Below are 20,459 nucleotides of genomic sequence, written 5' to 3' on the forward strand. Positions count from 1 at the left end.
TTTTGTAAGTTAAAATTTGAATCTAATATTTTTTTATTTTATTTTAATATACAAAGTTAATGTATATTTTATTTATAATAAAAATTAAATTATAATATAAACAATTGACACGAGTTATACTATATTGAATATATAATTTTCTCTCTCTAAAATAAAATTAGGGAGAAGTTGAAAAATCATCTAATTTGTGTTTTTTTTTTAATATTAGAGGGTGTCTTATTTCTATTTTCACCTTTCATATATTTTTTTTAGTGGAAGTTATCTTTTATTTGGTGCAACAATCTATTTACCCGGATTAAATTTGACATTTCGAATTTTTGTAATCCGAATAATATTATCTGTCTTTAGTGGGTCGTTGTTACTCATACCTAGGGTCGGTATTGGGTAAGCCCGTCAAGTCTACGGGTCCGTCTTTAGTGGGTCGTTGTTACTCATACCCAGGGTCGGTATTGGGTAAGCCCGTCAAGCCTACGGGTCAGGGCAACCTACACTAGGCAACCCATTTAATAAAAATAATTAATATTTTAAATAAATTTATTAAAATTTATAACATAAAAGTGTGCCTACAAGCTTATAACCATGAAGTGACAGTAAAGAGTGTATTTATCCGATGTTGGCATTCGTTCTGAACTTATGCTTCTCGCGTTGATCCCCGAGCAGCAAGAGGGTAACTCAGTGATTTAATATAAAAAAGTTCTAATTTCTATTTGGTTATGGGTTCTAATCTCAATAAAAATAATTTTTTTAATAGAAATTAGGGCAGACATTTTTTTTCCACATTTTGTACATGGAGATCGGACAGCCCAATTCTCGGGGCCGACATTGCTTATACACTCCAATCGTGTTGATGACTATTTCTCGAGTCTGTATTCATCTCTCTTTTTACAGTAAATGAGACGATGTTGTCGAATTTAATGTTATTATTTTTTTTATAAGAAGTTTTGGAATTTTTTTGTTCTTCTGAATGCCCTTTTGTATGTATTTTTTTTAACGATTTTATAATTTTTTTTTGATATTTTGACGATATTGGTATATTGTCATTATAATTTTACGGAATATTTTTTGGCTTTAATCATAAACCCATAGACAAAGGTAAATTTTATTGCCGTTCAAAATTTTGGGTAGAAACTTTTTCGACACTACTTATATGATTCATTCGACTTGTTTTCATTCATCACTTATTGTTATTGAATTAAAATAAGTTCTTTTTGAAGTTTTGGAGTTTCCTTCATAAATAGATTGATTACTTCTATTAAAATCTTAGTTTTTGTAAATTTATACTATGTAATGTTTAGAAATTTAATTTATTTATTTGATTTTTGCAAATCATTGTTATATATAACTTTATATGGGAAATTTGATAATATGACCCTCAAAAGACTTAATTTTCCATATTTAACCTAAAAAAAAACCATTTTGATTTTTAACATTTTTAATAAAAAATTTCCCCTTTTACCCTTACTAACCTTTTCCCATTTTTTTTCCTTTTTTTTCTTCTTCTTCTTTTTTTTCTTTTCTTTTCTTCTCTTCTTCCCCCCGCTTTCCCCCCGACCGTTCCTCTTCACCTCCTCAGCTTCCTTCTTGCACCGTCGACCGTTGGCTTTCCCACGGACGACCATTGCCCGCCGACCGTTAGTTTCTTCCGGTCCCTTTCTTCCTGCCGAGCAGCCGGACGATCGCCAAGCACCAGTCGGACGTTCTTCCTTTCTCGTTCTCGTTCCAATCATTCAGAGACTGAGGTTAGTTCTCCTTTCTCGTTCTCGTTCCAATCATTTAGAGACTGAGGTTAGTTTTATTGTTTTAGAATAAGCTGAATGTTTGGTTTGTTGGCTTGTGAACATTTTCACGTGGGGCAATTGAATTGCGTGGGTTTGGCCGTGAATGGGGCTTGGGCGTGGGGCGTGGGCGTGGGGCGTGGGGGTTGGGCGTAGGGGTTGGGCGTGGGGGTTGGGCGTGGGGGTTGGGCGTGGGAGTTGGGCGTAGGGGTTGGGCGTGGGGGCTTGGGCGTGGAGCATAGGTCTTGGGCGTGGGGCTTGGGCGTACCACACAATATGTAAAACTAATTTAATAAATTTATAAATAAGCATGGATAGCTCAGTTGGGAGATTGTCAGGCTGAAGATCTGAAGGTCAGGTGTTCGAACCACTTTCACCGCAATAGTTTTTTTTTTTTTCTATTGGAAATTTTAAACAAAGCGATATATATAAGCTAAAGATAGGACTATAACTAATAATAGTTCTAGCAGAGAATTGTCACATAGGAATGTTAAGTACTCACCCTCTCTGAGTTTTCAGTGGGAGAATCGAGGGCGGGTTGCGGAGGAAGTTACTTCTGTTAATTGGTCGGGACAAGTAAGCAGAACCGATCAATTGGAAGTCAAGTCTGGCCGCACAACTGATCTTGTCTCTCCCCTTGTTCATACAATGCAGATGGGTTAAACCTGATTTTGGTATGTACAAACTCATCATGATTTATTGATGTATGTCAATTTATGATTCTATATATATCCAGGTTAATTAAGCTAAAGAGAATGGCTCATATTCTTGTTGTTGAGTTGAGTTATTTTCTCTCTTCTTATAATGGATAGGAGCCCGAGAAGAAAATGATTGATGTGGAAGAGACGAGTATGATAAGAAGAATGGATGTTAAGCTCCATGATTACCCAGGATCAGAAGCTAATAATCGCCACAATCCAAAGCCACAACTAGGTCGAAGTTGTTTTGGTTGTTGATTCGTTCATGGACATGATTTGCTCCAAAATTCTCATAAAACGTGTTAGAATTACTCATTATTTGTGGGTAATCTCATTATTTAGTTTTGAGAACAATATTTCTCATGGTTATAATATATGCATCACCATTTAGTGTTAGGGGAGAAGACATTAATGTTGTTAAATTATTATTGAATGTTTCTTCTTCCCCACTATACAATTTCTATCACGCCACTTTATAACATATTGACAAATTGAATATAAATTCATAAATTTATTGAATCATTCCAGAAATGTCCCACAAATTGAAGTCCCAATTGACATAAATGAAAGTGAAAGTTGGTTTGAAAGAACAAACATCCAGATTCTTCGCAACTCTTATTGTCAATCCAGGATTAGTCGACAAAAACCCAAAAACAATCGCCAACTTTTCACTATGCAAATCCAATCCATCTCCATCATAACCCGCAATCCTCAGTTGCTGTCCAACCTCTTCCACCATTCTGTAAACTTCAGTCTTTCGATAATGCGAGATATCCTCTGCAATAAACTCATACACCTTCCGATTCACTTCGATTGTGTTGCAATCGGATGATACCCCGATTCTACGTTGTGATTCTATCCTGCTGAGGAAAAATGTATCCAAACGGGAAGCCATGCCATTTATTATTCGTGATAGGACAGATGGGTTTTGAATAAACCGGGTCCCCTAATCACTAGTGAAGTCGACAGGACTTGAATCATAAACATGACCACAAATACAGTCTCTGACTAATCGATACTCATCCTGAGAAGAAGAAAAAAACTCTTTGACTCTGGTATCAAAAGGAATCAAATTTCTTACTTAAAAATCATCATATTTTTTCATTTGGTATAGAGATTCATTTCTGGATTATTATGAGGATCATGATCAGATTACTTTACAAATCATTGTGATTTTTGGAAAACATAATAAATGTAGATTTGTCCGTATCATGATCATAAAAAAAAAGTTGATAACTAAATAGCTAACGTACCAAGTTCAGCGAATCTCCACATCTCCCCTCAATTATCTGCAAGAAAATGAGATATGTTTAAGCTAATCTAGCTTACTCAAGATTCAAGCATACCTACAACCATGAAAAGATAAACAAGCAACAGAAATTGTGCCTAAAGTAAGTTGAGAAGACAGAATATGACCTGAAGAAATCTGTACATGCATGCTTTGGAACCATCAGAAAAAGATGCAAGCACAACTGGGCATGGCTTCACTTTAAGCTCCTTCAAAAAAAAATGGAGAATAAGGCTAGTGTAAAGAAAGCACTAAAAATGCATCAAAATAGAACTATGACCTCTTGATCTCATAGCTCCCAATAAGAAGATAGGGGAAACGAAAACTAGCATATTTGGAAACTATATGTTTCTAGAACAGGATCTAAATCCGGATCAAAATGAGACACCGCCAGTAAATTCTGAATATGTGGTTAGACTAAGTTTTGTTTTCAAATGTGAACTCATTTTGATCAACATCTAGACAAGATGTTTTCCATAAAGCTTTTCTATGATTCTACTTCAATCAAAATTTCTTAAGGAAAAATGAAGCAGATGAATAATGCAACGGTCCAGTTATCAAGATATCTATATATTTTGTTTTCAATCTCATTAAATCCATGGGCTATTGATGCTCGACTTAAGTAACTTGTTTTTCATACTCCAAAGGAATGAATTTAAAGTGCCCACAAAGAAAACAGATCAAAATTGTCACCATCAGCTGGTCTTCATGAATAAACACAAGAAGTCATTGCAAAAATGTCAACTAACCCCAATAAGCTCATTAAGTAATTCAAGTGCCAATGATGTAGCCTTCTCAAGGGAAAATCTGCAAGTATCATAAATTTAAAGGAAATCAAGAAGAGTCCAAATGAAGTACAAATAAATATCTTAAATAATGTAAGCAAACAAATATTTGGTTACAAGTAGGTAGAAAGATAGGGAAGTATGAAGTAAATAGGAACCAAAGAGAAAAGAAGGTATAGCCGAGGTATAGAAATGACAAAGTATGAAATAAACTCAAATATATTCAGTATTCAATCAAAGGAGAACTATTAGATTAAAAAATACTAGCAAATAATCAAATTCCTAATCCAACCCAAGATCATTCAATTTCAGGAAAGCTGATCAGATAGTCCCTTAAACTTATAGCTAAAGATTAAACAAGCTCCCAAACCTTGAAAATGATCATCTAAACATTCCATTTATAAATATGGAATCAAATTAGTCTTTCATCAATTCAATAGATTCCTTTAAAATGGCCAATCAATCGTCTATATATGCATGTGCCTTTCTCATATGCTTTGCAGGGATGCATAACAGTCAGTGATAGAAGGTTTATTTGATCAAATAAATACATATTGAAGGTTCAGATCATCTTTTCAAAATTTTAGAGGCTTAATTAGTTAATCTTGGTCTACAAGTTTAGGGAGTTCAATACATATCCATATTGCATCATCTATTGATTGATGCAAGAAATTCAGTGTTGAAAAAAAAAACATTGTTATATGATGATCCTAGACCAATTTGTTGAACAAAATATAAGATAGTGACCTCGAATGAACTCGATCCCAGCAACAAGATGCCATCGAAGAGAAGATGGTGTGAGGTCTGCAGATAGTTCGAAAATTGCTCATATTTCCCGATTTTGACTTCACTCCTTCGAGTCTGAGCTTAGGTGTACCGATCAATTGACGGATATAGAAGAGAGAATCAAATGGAGAAGAGAAAGAATGGGTGGGATTTGTGAATTGTCATCTACGACTAGTGAATCGGAGTTCTTCAGGCTCACGCACCACGCCCAAGCACCACGCCCAAGCACCACGCCCAAGCACCACGCCCAAGCACCACGCCCAAGCACCACGCCCAAGCCCCAAGCCCCAAGCCCCAAGCCCCAAGCCCCAAGCCCCACGCCCACGCCCACGCCCACGCCCACGCCCACGCCCACGCCCACGCCCACGCCCCAACAAACCAAACATTCAGCTTAGGCACGTTGCAGTAATCATTAATCCCTAAACTAAACTGAATGATTAGAAAGTGAAAGGAGAACTAGCCTCAATCTCTGAATGATTCGAACGAGAAACGAAGAACATCCGGCTGGTGCTTGGAGATTGTCCGGCTGGGGCTTGACGATCGTCGGGATGCTCGGCAGGAAGAAAGGGACCGGAAGAATGGTCGGGATGCTCGGGAAAGCCAACGGTCGCCGCGGGCTTCAGGGAAGAGGAAAACGGGAAGAAAGAAAGGGAACGGGGAAAAAGAAGGAAAAGGAAAAGAAAATAAAAAAATAAAAAAATAAAATAAAATGGGAAAAGGTTAGTAAGGGTAAAAGTGGAATTTTTTTATAAAATAGGTTAAAAATCAAAATGGTTTTTTTGGAGGTTAAATATGAAAATAACCCACTTTTGAGGGTCATATTATCAAATTCCCCCTTTATATTTGATTTAATGATAATTGTTTATTTATATGTATTTAAAATATAATTTAGACTGATTTTGAAATGAATCATTGTGGACTCATCAAGAAAAACCATATCCTGACCTTCTCCTCCCTAACTAGTTCGCGTTGGGGGAATCGCGCCGGCGCCGCTGTCTTCTGGTTTGAGCTTTTGGCGATGGAGATGGCGATGAATTCATAAGATTTGTAAGATGTATAATCTCTCCCTTTGCAGACGCCAATTCCTCTTTCATTTTCTTTAATCTGTTCTCCAAATTCTCATTTTCAATACCAAGCTTGATCACGATTCTATGAACATCTTCAATATTTTATTGTGTTTCTCTATACACCTCTCTCAGTTCATCAAGAGATTTGAAGAACTTCTCCTTCTCGAGTTCGAGCTTCGACGCCAAAAAAAATGGTTATCTCTATATCTTTTGTAAGTATAATCGCCTTTCTATTCATTTTATCTAGAGATCTCGTAACTTCCTTTAAATCTGTCTCCAGAAACCTTGTTGATTCTCTGTTTTCCAAAATCTGGATCTCTAATCTCCGTTTTTCTTTATTTAGTGAATCAACTGCATCATTTCCTTCTTTTAACTCACTTGATCTCTTCTCTATTTTCTTATACTCGTTGATTATTTCATTTAGTCTATCGCGAATCTCAACTGTGTCTGCTAGTTGATCGGATTTGATTTTTAGGTCTTCTTGCGATTTCTTCAGAATCTCATTCGCAGATTTGAGATCGGTAGCTAAAACGCATGAACTCTCTTTTACATCATCGATGCTATTTTCAAGCAATTTCTTAGTGGAGGAAAATTCGACTTGAATCTTTGATAGCTCGGCCTCAAGATCTGAATACAGGTTTTCAGATTTGTGGAGTTGTTCTGTCATGTTAGAAACCTCTTTTCTTGAGTTCTCTAGAATTCCTTCAGTGATCTCAATCTTTTGCTTCAGGTTCTTCACAATTTTCAGCTCTGAATCTAGCACTTCCCTGTTTTCATCTCTTTCTTGTGTTAAATCGACAAGTAGAGCTTCAATTCGTGTCAATTCTCTCGAAATGCTATCCACCTCTTCCTTAAACCTAACGATCTCACTGTCTTTTTCATCCAACAGCTGAGCATGTGCAGCAGCTCTCTCCCTGAAAGATGATCTTCGCACATTATTGTTCTTCAGAATGGCATCAATTCTCCGGTTAGAATGTTCTCTCGCTCCACGAGTAAAGAACTTACTAAAGAATTCAAACTCTCTGTTGCTGCGTTTTTCAGGTCTATCTCTCTTTCACTTCTCAGAAGTTCTTCATTCAATCTTCTCGCTTTTGAATTCAATCCAGCTAGTTTATATTTGATATGTTCGTTGCTAACGTTCATTTCCTTAAGGTCTGATTCTTTTACAGACACTACATAGCTGTGATTATGAAGATCAGCTTCTTTCTGTTTAATCTCCATAATGAGAACTGCAATCCTTTCTTCCAAAACTTCAATTGATTCACTCATTTCCTTAAGTTTCTCTTCAAGATCCTTCTTAGTTTCCTTATTATCCATCAAATTGATTTGAAGGCTCTGTATTTGTACATTAAGATCTCCAACCATTCTTTTCTCCTTTTCCAGCTCCTGTCCAATACCCGTCATCAGAATTTCTGCAATTTTCAACTTTTCTGTAAGGCCGAACTTCTCTTCAGTTTCCACCATAACTTGCTTTTTCCTTTCTTCTCTATCGTCTTGAACCTTTAATTCGAAATTCTTCTTCAGAGAAGCAATTGATGTTTCCTTTTCATTTATCTCCATTCTCATCTGACTACATCCATTGGAATTTCTTTAATATCTTCTTTAGAAAATTGGTAAGGCTTAAGAGAGATGAAGAAGAAGTTCTTACAGATTCTATAGTTGTTTCATTAGCAAGCTTTTCATTTCTTGCAGATGCATAGAGTGAACCGAGCACGGTAGAACCAATTATTCCAAGTCCATTCACAAGGGATAGTAATGCATTTGGTTTTGCAACAACCTGTTAAAGAAAAAAGGTTTTGGGATGAAAATTGTGAAAATATCATGTCCATGTCAGCAGTCGAGGATGCTGACTCGGCATCCTCAATCTAAACAACAGAAACATAAGACAGGTTACTAATTGCTGACTTGGCACTTGATCTTTTGACAATTTAACATGTTTTTTCAAGCAGATTCAAAAACATCTTCTGTTGCAGAAATTGACTTTCAAATCAAACTAATTTACAAATCATACAATATTTATACCTGAGATATTTGCATTCATACAGTGTTCTCCATTTTAGCCTCTTCCGAAAGAACACAAACATGAGGGGATTCTTTTAAGGAGACATATTGATGGGAAAATAATGCAACTTTGAGTTTTAACTTTTTGGAATGCTCCAATTAAGGTTGGTCTAATTTACCCTTCTTTTTTTGTGACCTGGTTCCGCGGGGCGACTAGCAATGACCCTAAGGGTGACCGCGGATACCCTAATAAGTAGTTAGAATCAATAAAAACCTTACATCCAACCCTATATTCGACATATTTGATGTATCAGATATTGAGTCGGTTTAATAATTGTTTGGATATGAGATCCTGTATATCCAATAATTCATATATACATTTTAAAACAATTAAAAATATTAAGTACAAGGAACACAATTTTTTATTAAACCTTATAGTTCCTCAAATGTTTTTCGGTTCGGATCAATATCGATTTGAATACTCATTTCTAATGACTTTATACACTTGCTCTCATTTATAAAAGCGTGTTATTAATGAGAATTGAATTTGTGATTCGGTCATCTGGTCCTAAGGTAAGGCCAGTTAGTCGGCCGCTTAGGGCCACCCGTTCCGACGCCCTCAATAAAAATGTTTTTTTACCAAGATTTGATCCTTATAAAATTATTATATTTAATCAATTTAACTTTAAAATAGATAGTAAAATAAGAACAAATCTATTTTTTCCACCTAGGGCACCCCAAACCTCAAGACCGACCCTAGACACCCTAGACTCGACTTGATTGATAGTTTTATGTTTAGGATATGAAAGCAAAAACTGACTAAGAAAAGTTGTTTATTTTGCACACCAAATTGCTGACCTGCTGCTAGCAAGGTATGATCAGAAGCATTAGTCTTGATGATCATTAATTGCAATAATAATGGAACAAAAATTGCAATAGTTACTTTCCTTATGCTAATTCCATCATCTTTGATCAGACCTTGATTTTGCAAACAAGTTATCCTCTTTATAATTTGACCTCCATTTCTGGCCTGTAAAGAACACATGATGATAATGGTGGAATGGGAAGAACATGGCCATGAAGAATAGCAAGAAGTTGAAGTAATCAAATTTAGATGACAACAATAGGGAGATTTCAAAATGTAACAACTTCCCACCATCGGCCAATATTACTAATTTCTTTCTTATCTTCTTCTTCATCTAATCTCTCTAATGGCTGCTTCCTCTCATTTTTATTGTCTGACATAATTACCCTCGTCAAATTTCTTTATATCTGCCTTATTTAGGGGTAGTGATGGGAAATGATATTGGGAGATTTAAAGAACAATATCCCATAACATGTGCTTCCTGCATTGCCATGTCATTGCTTAAACTTATACAATTCAAATTTTTTAAATACAGTTCAAAGTTATGATAAAAGTTGTTACAAGCTTAAGTATCCCATCACATGTGCTCCCTGCATTGCCATGTCATTGCTTAAACTTATACAATTCATTTTTTTTTTTTAAATATTAATACATTTCAAAGTTATGATAAAAGTTGTTAAAAGCTTAAGATTTAAATTAGACAAAGGGTTTTACTTAATAAATTAAAAGTTATAAGTTTGATTCTAACTAAAAATATTTTGATTTGAAAAGGGTTATGATCCGGACTGGGATAAAATTTGAAATTTATTCGAGTTAATTTTTTTTACAAAATCTATTCGAGCTACAATGATAATAATTTCAAACAACTAAACTTAATGAGTAGATGAGTCGTTGGACTTATAACTCATAGGGTTTATATTAGTGTGATATTTAGATTTATCTTCCATCTTTTATTAATAACACAATTCTATATATTTTAAAAGAAATTCTAATTTACCAGCACTATCAATGATTTCAATAAAAACCATGAAATTCTTCTAATTTATGTCTTAGTTAATTCAGTAAAAAAACAAAATATCAGGAGAATCTTGAATGCATCCACAAAGACATGTTTTTTTTAACTCATATTCCTTTGGTAATATTCCAAACATGTTTTAATTAAGTAATATTATGACCAATTGGAGGCAAGTTTAAGATGGTATTCCTTCCATGAAGAAAATAAACTCATTATCATCCAAGCTTGTTGAAATGGGAGAAGAAAACTTGTTCATAACCTCCATTATCTCCTCAACAAGAACCTCAACCGACACGCAATCAAAGCTGCAAAACGACGATATTTTCTTATAAACATACATAACATCTCCGACCTTCATTTTCTTCTTACACGCATAACAAAAACATTCAGAGTTTTCACTCGACGAGAATGAAGAGGAAGATGAGAAAATAGAAGATTCGGATCCAAATAATTGACAAGACAATTCATCACGAATGGTCAATCTCGCCCTTTCCTTCTTTCCCTTGTGAGAAATCATGATGTTGTAATCGAACTCATCTTGGGAACACTTGAGTACAAAGTTGCAAAAATAGTGAGTCACATTCGAATTACGACCTTTTATGGTCACCCTAGTGTAATCCTCCGACATTAACACTTCATTTGCCGTCAATTGGAGAGGAATTTCATAGTAGCAAGGATGGAAATTCAAGGACTCAACAAATTCAATTTTCGATCCATCCTTGTTTGTTTTCGACTTTTTCTGTTGGGCCAAATTACTATATTCTTCTGCCACTTTGTTTGTTGATGATCGACCCAAGATAGCACAAAAATTGGTTGTCATTTTATCGATTTTTTTTACTCTTTATCCTGAAATCATTAATTCAATTTTACTTAAAATAAACAAAATATTGTTACAAAAACAAAAATACACTAAATTTTATGTAATCTAATAAAATTTAAAATTCAAAACCACATAATCATATATATATTTAAACCATTTTTAAAAGTTTTAATCTCATTTCAATTTAAGTAAAAGTGTAACAAATTAATTGTTGTTAATTAATGAGATCTAATTAAAAGATTTCAAAAATATAACCCATAATGATAAACTTACAAAAGAAAATGATTGAAGATGTAACTAAAAAATAATAAGAAAAAAAATTTAAAAATCTATAGAAAGAACAATGTTTATAAAATATTACAACGATTTAGTTTATTCTCGTCAATTTCTTGATGATCAATAAGTTCTTATAACTTAAATAAGTATTGAATCAAACCGAACAAGCTAACTTTTCATCACTAAAATGAAAACCAATAATCACTTTTAAAGACATAAATAAGAGAAATTGCAAATAAAGATTGAAACTTTAAAACATTAGAGAGGATTATACCTTATAGAAATGATAAACAGTTTGAAGGAAATGATGATGAACTTATCTCTCTTCTTATATTTATATATATATATACAAATGTGTGTAGATGAGTGTGTGGATTCTGTGATCAAATGCAGGCAATCCGAGCCCCTTTATTTATTTATTTATTTTTATTATTATTATTTCTTTGCTGTCATATTATTATCATTATTGTTACAGATTCACACGAACGGCATTCTCTATTCTCATCCCATTTGCTGATCACTTTTTCTCACTTGTATGATAAATGATTATTTCAATAATTAAGGGATATTTTCAAATAATATTTTCTTTAGAGTTGTTTGATATTAAGTTTTTTATTTTATTTTATTAAATTACATCATTTTTTTTCAATCATTAACTAAAATATCTAACTATTTTTAATTTAAAATTTTAAATGCAAAAATATATTATAATTATTCAACAAGTTTGATCTTGATTTATATTTATGATTTTTGGGAATTAAAAAAAATATAAAAAATAAAAATGTAAGTTATTTATAATTTTTGTATGATGAATTATCACAATATTTTTTTATATTTAAATTTTAAATTTAATAAAAGTAAAATAATAATATTTTATTTAATAAATTAAGTTATTTGATGATTATCATTTAATTATTTTATTTAAATTACCTATTGGGCTGAACATTTTTTTCAAATTTTCAAATTTGGGTTTAAAAACAAAATTTTAGATTTTAATCTTGGTTCATTTATTATTTACTTAACATTTATAAATAAATTATTAAAAGATCTATGTCACATTTAACTACCAAATTTTAACCAAGTGAAGTTTTTGACTATCAATGATATGAATTTTTATTAATGACATTAATTTTTATTTTTATTTTTTAAAAAATATCACTAAATAATAAGTTAACAAGTTTGAAACTGCTAAAATAAAATCTCATTTTATACAGTAAGAAATCCAATATTGTGAAGTTTAAAAAAAATGTTCAAAATTTCAATTGGCCCAATAAGTAGCCCCAATTTCACAGTTCAATATTTTTTAAAATAAAATGTTCATTATATTTATGTGATTGACATTATTTTATCAAAATAATTTATTTTTTCATAACTTTTCAAATAGAATGATATTTTAATTAATAATGATAAAATTGATAATTAGATATTTAAAAATTAATCCTATATAACTCATATCAAACAAAGCTTAATTAGTCACATAAATAAGTAGTGCTTACTCTTCTTATTTCATCATATACAAAAGCTTATGTAAACAATTGATGATCAAAAAAGTAACAGTTATTTTGGGTTTTTAATTTATTAAATTATTATAATTTTTTTTGGTATTTTAAAAAAAATAAAAATAAGGATATTTTAGTTGATAAAATAGTTTATTTGATAATTAGAATATAGTGATGTGATATAGAGAATTTATAAAAATAATTTGGATAAAATCTCAAAAAAACCTATATCAAACAAGTTCTAAGTCAAACAAATTTATTATTAGTTTTTATTTCATTAAGTTGTATTATATTTTAATTTTTTCTTGAAGGTGATCACATAATTTATTTTATTTTTCTTCTTTTAAAAAAAAATAATATAGTAAACATATCCCGATAATGTAGGGAAAAAAATGCAGTTTTAAGGGACTGTTTGGGTTTAGTTTAAGTTTTAAAACCTATTTTGTTTTAAACTCTTAGATTGTGCAAAAAATATATATATATATATATATATATATGGCAAGTGTAGAAAATATATAATTGAAAAGTTAGAAATATATGATAAAAAAAAAAGTTGCTTATAGATAAAATAATTAATTAATTAATTAATTAATTAATTAATTAATGTGGGTGGAAGTGTAGTGAAAACTTACCGATATTAAGAAATAGTCAAAATTAAAATAAAATTTACTCTTTTTGGTTGTTTCACGGTTTCAAGGTAATTATGAATTATGTTTTTATTGGATGGTTATTTGAGTTTTGTTTAGTTTATAGTGAGGTGATACTCGGGAAAGAGTTTTTGCGTTTTATTCTTCGTATTCATTTTGAAAACGTCTTTACTTTATAAAATATTAGCTTTTGAAAATTGGTTTTATAACGTTTTATTTTAACAAATTATTCTTTTAGTCCTAAACACTGATTTTTATGTATTTAAAATTGTAATAATAATATTTAAATATTGATACATGTTGCTGCTGATGACTATGGAGGAATATACCTGAAGATTATCAGTTTTAAAAAAAATTAAGGTTTAAAAATAAATCTCAAATGAGCCCTCATCGAAATATTTTTGTGGAAAATATTTCAAATATATTTTCTATTTTTTGGGGATTTTTAGAAAATATTTTAATGTCTTAAAATTACAAAAATAATTTTGAAAATTAAAAGTGCAACCAAACATAGAATAGGACCGGTGTCCTCGGTCCTAGATGCGATTTTATCAGCCAAAGTTAAAACCCTCAGTCCTAGGGTCGGGACTCCCTCCGTCCTGGCTAAGGATCCTCGGTCGGGGTGCTGAAGTCAACGATCACGAGTTAGCCTTAGGCTAACTTTGTTGGTCCTAGGTTTGGAAGTTGAGACTTCTCGGTCCTTGGTTAATATCATCGGTCCTGGTTGAAATTTCTCAGTCGAACCTCTTGGTACTCAAAAATATCAAAACTGCAGGTTTTGAAGTTTTGATTGAGGCTTGTATTCTTTGATCCAAGTGCTTAGTTTCACAAAGCTCCTATGATCATTATGCACATTATCCCAATGTGTCATTCGATCGTGATGATGATCAAAACAGTTTTAATGTAAAAATTGGGTTTTTAGTTTTTTGACTTTAATGAAGTGTAAGGGGCTTGTCAATAGCTTCCTTATGTTTTATATGATTGATTAGAACCAAAACATGAACACTATCTGTTTGTTTTGACCAATTCAAGAACTTGAAATTTTCATTTTTTATGAAAATTTTGATTTTGATCAAACATGATCCAAATAGGTTCCCAACATCATTAGAATTAATAATGTTGGGAAGTTTTCTAGGCGACTGTTCTTGAGCAAAAACTCAATAATAGAAAACCCGATTATGAAATTTTCCAAATTCAAATTTGGGGTTTCTGTTTTAGATCGATTGATCGGTTTTAGCTTCAACGGAAAACTTGGAAATGATCATAGGATCGTCTTCCAATCAAGAAATCCTACAACCAGGCAGTATACAAACTTATGAAAACTAATAAAAAAAATTCAATTTCAAACTAGAAATTTGAATTAAAAGGTGATTGGAAGTTTACCAAATATTGGAGAACACTCCTAATTAGACTTTATGGAAGCTTTTGAGATGTATGGATTCAAGTTTTAAGGCCTAGTACGAAGATTTCAAAAATCTAGAAGCTTGAAGCTTCAATGACAGATTTTCTGAAAATTCTGATTGAGGGCTTTAGAGTTGATCTCTTAGCCTCATATTAATTAGAGAGGCTATTTATAGCCTCTTGAAGTCAGTTTGTGAAGCAAGTGTATTGGATTTAGTCAAAAGCCATCAATGACGTTTTAACTGTTCTTAATCCAACTTGCTCAATCAGGCCATGATGAATCCTATGATCGTAGACGAAAGATCATCGTGGTAGGGTGATCATTTCAACTTTTGAATAAGCTGATTTGGTGGACTATCGACGAAGTTCAATCTTTGACAAATCAAAGATGGGATTTGTTTTTATCATGTTCGTCGTCGCGAGGAAGAAGACAAACTAAGTGTAAAACGACGTCGTTTCGGGCGTAATTTTAAACGCGGGACGCTCCGTTAGCATTTCATACGCGGCTGGGCGTTTCAACGTGTTTAATTTAACGGTGGGACGCACGTTAGCTGATCCAGTGCTTCACAAGCGTGCATTTGCTCCGTTAAAGCGGGCGACGCAGGCAGCTCTTAGGCGTTGGATAAAAATCCAGCGCCTATCCAATGGTTGTGACTCCTGCTGCAGCGATTCATCCGGGTTTCGGCTGCATTGGATCACATGTTTTTTTATTTTTTTTATTTAACTTCAAAGGTTTATTTGAAATTGATATTTCTTTCACCATTTTGGCCTTGTTTTCAAATATACAAAAATATTTGAAATAACTATGACATTTATTTTATCAATTTATTTTATTTTTGTATGTTTTTGGGTTAAATAAATATTTTATTTGGGATAAAATTGATACAACATTTATGCTAAATTATTTATTTTAATCCTTTTGATTTTTCTAAACTTAATTAGAGATAAAATAAATACAACATTTATCACTAAATTATTATTAATTTTTTGCTATTATTCTTAATTAATTTAAAATTTAATTATTACAATAATTAACTAATTAATTGTTTGATTAGGTTTTGACCATGCTTTTAATTATTTTAATTTTATTTATTCAGAAATAATCAAAATAATTATTTTTAAAATTATAAATTGGGTATATATATTATTTTTAGTGTTTACAATTATCATAACTAATTATGTCAAATTAATATTTTAATAAAATAGATAATATATATTAAAATTATTTTTATTATATTCTTTTTTAAAATATATGAATTGAGATTGAATTACAATTCTATAATTTTCTCAAAGCTAATAACTGAATTGTAATTGAATGTCAATTCTTATAGAATTGGAATTAAATTCTAATTCCAATTTCATTCATCCAAACATACCTTAAGGTTCGGAATATGAATTAAAATTAGGGGCTAATTCTATTTTTGAGACTATTTAAGATAAATAATTCTATTTTTGAGACCATTTAAGATAAATAATTTGAATTATATCAACTCATCCAAACATACCCTAAAGTTGTTTTGGTAAACACATGTAGACACCCCATTTTTACACCTCATATATCCAATAAATAATTCGGTCTAATATAATGCCCATACTTATTTATTGGGCCGGGAGAACATAAACATAAAAAATTGTCTTTTGAAAACTGACTCGTAAAAATCTAAAGTAATGGTCTAAACATCTAATTTTAAAAATACTCAAGTCACGAGTACCATCCTACCTTCATAATGACCGATACGAAAAATCGTGAACTTTGAGTATAATATTATTGTTGGAGAAAATGTAATATAGGGTCATTTCAGAGCTCGTTTATGGATCAAAACATCATTTTTTTATAACGACTTAGTTTCTGGAACTCGTAACACGTTAATATCCTTCGTTATGAAAAATTATAAATTTTGAGTATAATATTGTTGTTTGCAATTATGTGCAAAAGATATTAAAAAAGATTTAAATATATATTCAAATTATTTGTATTATATATATATATATATATATATTAAACATATAAATTAGAATTAAATTACCATTCTATAATTTTTCTAAAAATATGAATTAAATTGTAATCCAATGTCTATTGTGAAAATAAAATTTAAATTCCAATTCCAATTTTATTAATCCAAATAGACCCTTAATATGTGTTTGGTAAACAAAAATAAATAAATAAATTAGAATTCACATTGCAATTTCAATTTTTAAGTTTTGATAGAATATTTAAGATTAAGAATCATAATTCAAATCGAATTGAAATCATTTTATTTTTATAATTATCAATTTTATTATTTTTATCTTGAAATTATAATTCCAAATATTTATTTTTTAAAAATTTTCTAAACAAAAACATTTTATTATGTTATTATTTACAACACAAATACACAATTAACATGTTAAACCAATATTTTATTTTTTATTTAAAAAATTTAAATATCGAATGGATAATTATTTTTAAAATTTTAGTAAGTTAACCTTTCAAACTGATTATATATATATATATATATATATATATATATATATATATATATATATATATATATATATAACATGTCGAAACGAGATTTTGAATTTATAAGTTAAAATACCGAATTTATATATTTTTTTAATTTAGTAAATTAACCTGTCAAAAATTTATTCATTTTTTAATGAGAATTGATTTTTAGACAAAAAAAAAATAGACAAAAAAAAAACTTCGATGTCTAACTAAGCTATTTTGTTTTTTTGAATTAAATTGTGGGAACAAGGGTTAAGATGTAAACATTTAATCATTTAATTATGCGCATAACTTGTCGCCTGATATTCTCGAACCCAAGAACTCTCAAAAAGACTAAGAATATTCACATTTTATTGTCCCTAAACTAGAAGAGAGCATAACTATTCTTAATTTTTTGAACAACTTCTCTTGTTTTTTTCACCTCCATTAAAATTGACACATTTATACATTCTCGCTACAGAATTATGAATCCCCCTTACAGAAAAAGTAAATAAATTCTTTAGTAAGAACAAGATTAGAGTTTGTTTGATTTAAACCCTACCTAATAATTTTCTTCAAATAACCTCAAATGAAACAATTTATTTTAAAACACTAAATTATATATTTTATTTTTTCTTATAAAATTTAAATATTAAATACAACCCATCTATATATTTAATAGACCACTAAGCTCATTTGTTGTTAGTTTTCATGGGATTTAAATTAGTTTTTACCATTCTAATTTTATCACATCAATATCCTTCTAATTAGGGATTATAAGTATGGAACGCTTTTCTTTTGACTGGTAATTGATCAAGTATGGGAAGAAAATAATATTTATGTTTTTTTTATCTGGTTCTCTCCCTAAAGATAATTAAATATATAAAATCATGAATATATTTATTTATTTTTTAATTTTTATAAATGTTTTAAGTTTATTTCTTTATAAAAATATAAATTTTTAATATATTATCATATATATTATATTAAAATATTTATTTATATAATTTTATTATATATTTATTTTTTAAAAATATGATATAAACGGTATGAAGCGGAAATTTTCCAAAAAACGAACGTGAAAAATCATAATAAAATATTATTTCATTCTCTTTCATTAATGATATTACTCGATTCAATAAATAAAATATTAAAATACTTTTTATTTTAAAAATAAAATTTATTCTATCATTATAAATAAATCTCTTTAAAATTATTGTAACTCTCAACATTTTTTAAATAAATCTTTTAAATAAATTAAATTTATTTTAATAACTTAAAATCAAATATTAATATATAATAATAAAATAAATAAAATATTAATATTTTAATTAAAAATTAATAAAATTCTGTAGATGTAGAAAATAAACTATCTTCAGTTATCATCAGCATAATTTATTTTTGTTAATTCTTACTGGCTTTATTGTAGTTATTTAATAAAAGTATTATTTTGAAATATTAATAGTTTAAAAAAGTACACAGTATAATCATTTAATTAGCAATTGAGTAAATTAAGTAATAACAGCTAGCATGATTTATCATAAATACTTTTTTAGTAATTAAGTTAATTTATCATTCAATACATGGTTATTTATTTTATTTTAAATTTCATCATATCTTAGTTTTGGTTAGTTTGTTCTCAAGATATTGTACCTTTTTTAAAAATACAAGACAATTTTATATCGATTTTGTATAGATTAATTATAAAAAAAAATTACAGTGAAATTATCAAAGAAATTAAAAATAAAATATGATACAATACAATGTTTTGTGATATTGTAATTTCTGAATAAGTAAATGAATAACACATTTCATGATTGGGCTGTTATGTTTTTTTCTTTCTTTGATTTTTTATCTAGATAAATTTTTATTTATTTAAAACCTTAATAATTTTAAATAATACTATACAATTGTAATTCAAGACACAAATTTCTTAGTCAAATTAAAATCACATGAATTGAAATTGGAAATGTAATAACAACTTTTCTATAAAAGAAATATCCAATAAGGTCCAATATTTTTCCTTTTTCTCAACCCTTGTAATTAATTAACTTAAAATAAAACATTCCAGAAATGAAAACAAAATCAAATTGACAACAATTGAATAGTACTACTAATAACCAAACAAAACCATATGAGTCAAAATTATGTCTCATGTAACATATAGAAAATTCACGAACCAATGTTTATTCGACTTTCTTCTTTCTCTTCTCTTCCTTCTCGTCTGCTAAAATAGCCACATCTCTACATTCTTCGCTGCAGTACGAAAATTCCCCTCTGCAAAACATTAAAAAAATAAAAACTTTTTTTCATGAACAAGATAATAGATCATTTTGATTCAAATCATAACATAGTTTTCTTCAAATAACCTTAAAACAATCAAATATCTTTTTAATAGACAATAACACTAATTTCTTAATCTTAACTAAAAATAAACAATCAAATATCTCTTAATAAACAATAACACTAATTTCTTAATCTAAACTAAAAATAAATAACACACAAACCTGTAGATATAGATATCTACGCCGTTAAGTCTCTTCGAGCAATTAAAACAATTATTCAAAAACTGTGGTTTGTTCGGAAGGGTCGACTTAACAACGATTCTGTTAAAAGTTTGGAGTTGATCATCGTTGTTGAGAGATTCCAAGATGCTAGGACCTACTTTAGGGCGGCCGTTGAAGCACCGGCGGCGGGGATGGCTGATTTGAGTTTTCTTGGGCAGAAGAAGGGATTTCATTGCTGGTTAGTTTGATTATAGACAAAATAAAATGGACTATTTATCGTGGTACAAATTTGTTGTCATATTTAATTTTAATTATTTTCCCTTTCATGTAATTACTCTTGAAATAATATTTAGATTGTTAGTATCTAGTCTGCTTTTAATTAGTTTCCTTAACTTACTATATTGTGAAACCATTCTTTTTTTCTTTTTGTGGACATTGAAATGTTTTGGTTTTTATTTTTTAAGATGTAATTAATTAAAATAGTAAATACTATATTTTTAATATTAATTAGAGAGGTTAGATAAAAAAAAAAACTAAAAATGTTTATCACGCACTATCTCGA

The 20,459-nt window shown here is 29.9% G+C and overlaps 3 protein-coding genes across 3 annotated transcripts; all 3 read right to left on the minus strand.

Annotated features, from left to right (window-relative positions):
• Positions 1-2,956: 2,956 nt before the first annotated feature.
• Positions 2,957-5,566, minus strand: LOC124910641. Its single transcript, XM_047451311.1, has 5 exons — positions 5,294-5,566; positions 4,511-4,568; positions 3,890-3,970; positions 3,727-3,762; positions 2,957-3,497 (listed from the first exon to the last, which is right to left on the minus strand). The coding sequence occupies exons 1-5, from the start codon at positions 5,374-5,376 to the stop codon at positions 3,420-3,422; spliced, it is 336 nt and encodes a 111-aa protein (XP_047307267.1). The 5' UTR covers positions 5,377-5,566; the 3' UTR covers positions 2,957-3,419.
• Positions 2,985-3,368, minus strand: LOC124944917 (pentatricopeptide repeat-containing protein At3g47530-like). The gene has a single exon (XM_047485265.1). The coding sequence runs from the start codon at positions 3,366-3,368 to the stop codon at positions 2,985-2,987; it is 384 nt and encodes a 127-aa protein (XP_047341221.1).
• A 1,708-nt stretch (positions 5,567-7,274) lies between the features above and the next one.
• LOC124945984 (MAR-binding filament-like protein 1) lies at positions 7,275-8,177 on the minus strand. The gene is made up of 2 exons (XM_047486528.1): positions 8,048-8,177; positions 7,275-7,965 (listed from the first exon to the last, which is right to left on the minus strand). Exon 2 carries the CDS (start codon positions 7,963-7,965, stop codon positions 7,345-7,347), a length of 621 nt encoding a protein of 206 aa, XP_047342484.1. The 5' UTR covers positions 8,048-8,177; the 3' UTR covers positions 7,275-7,344.
• Positions 8,178-20,459: the final 12,282 nt, after the last annotated feature.

Source organism: Impatiens glandulifera, chromosome 7 (genome assembly GCF_907164915.1).
Source record: "Impatiens glandulifera chromosome 7, dImpGla2.1, whole genome shotgun sequence".
NCBI lineage: Eukaryota > Viridiplantae > Streptophyta > Magnoliopsida > Ericales > Balsaminaceae > Impatiens > Impatiens glandulifera.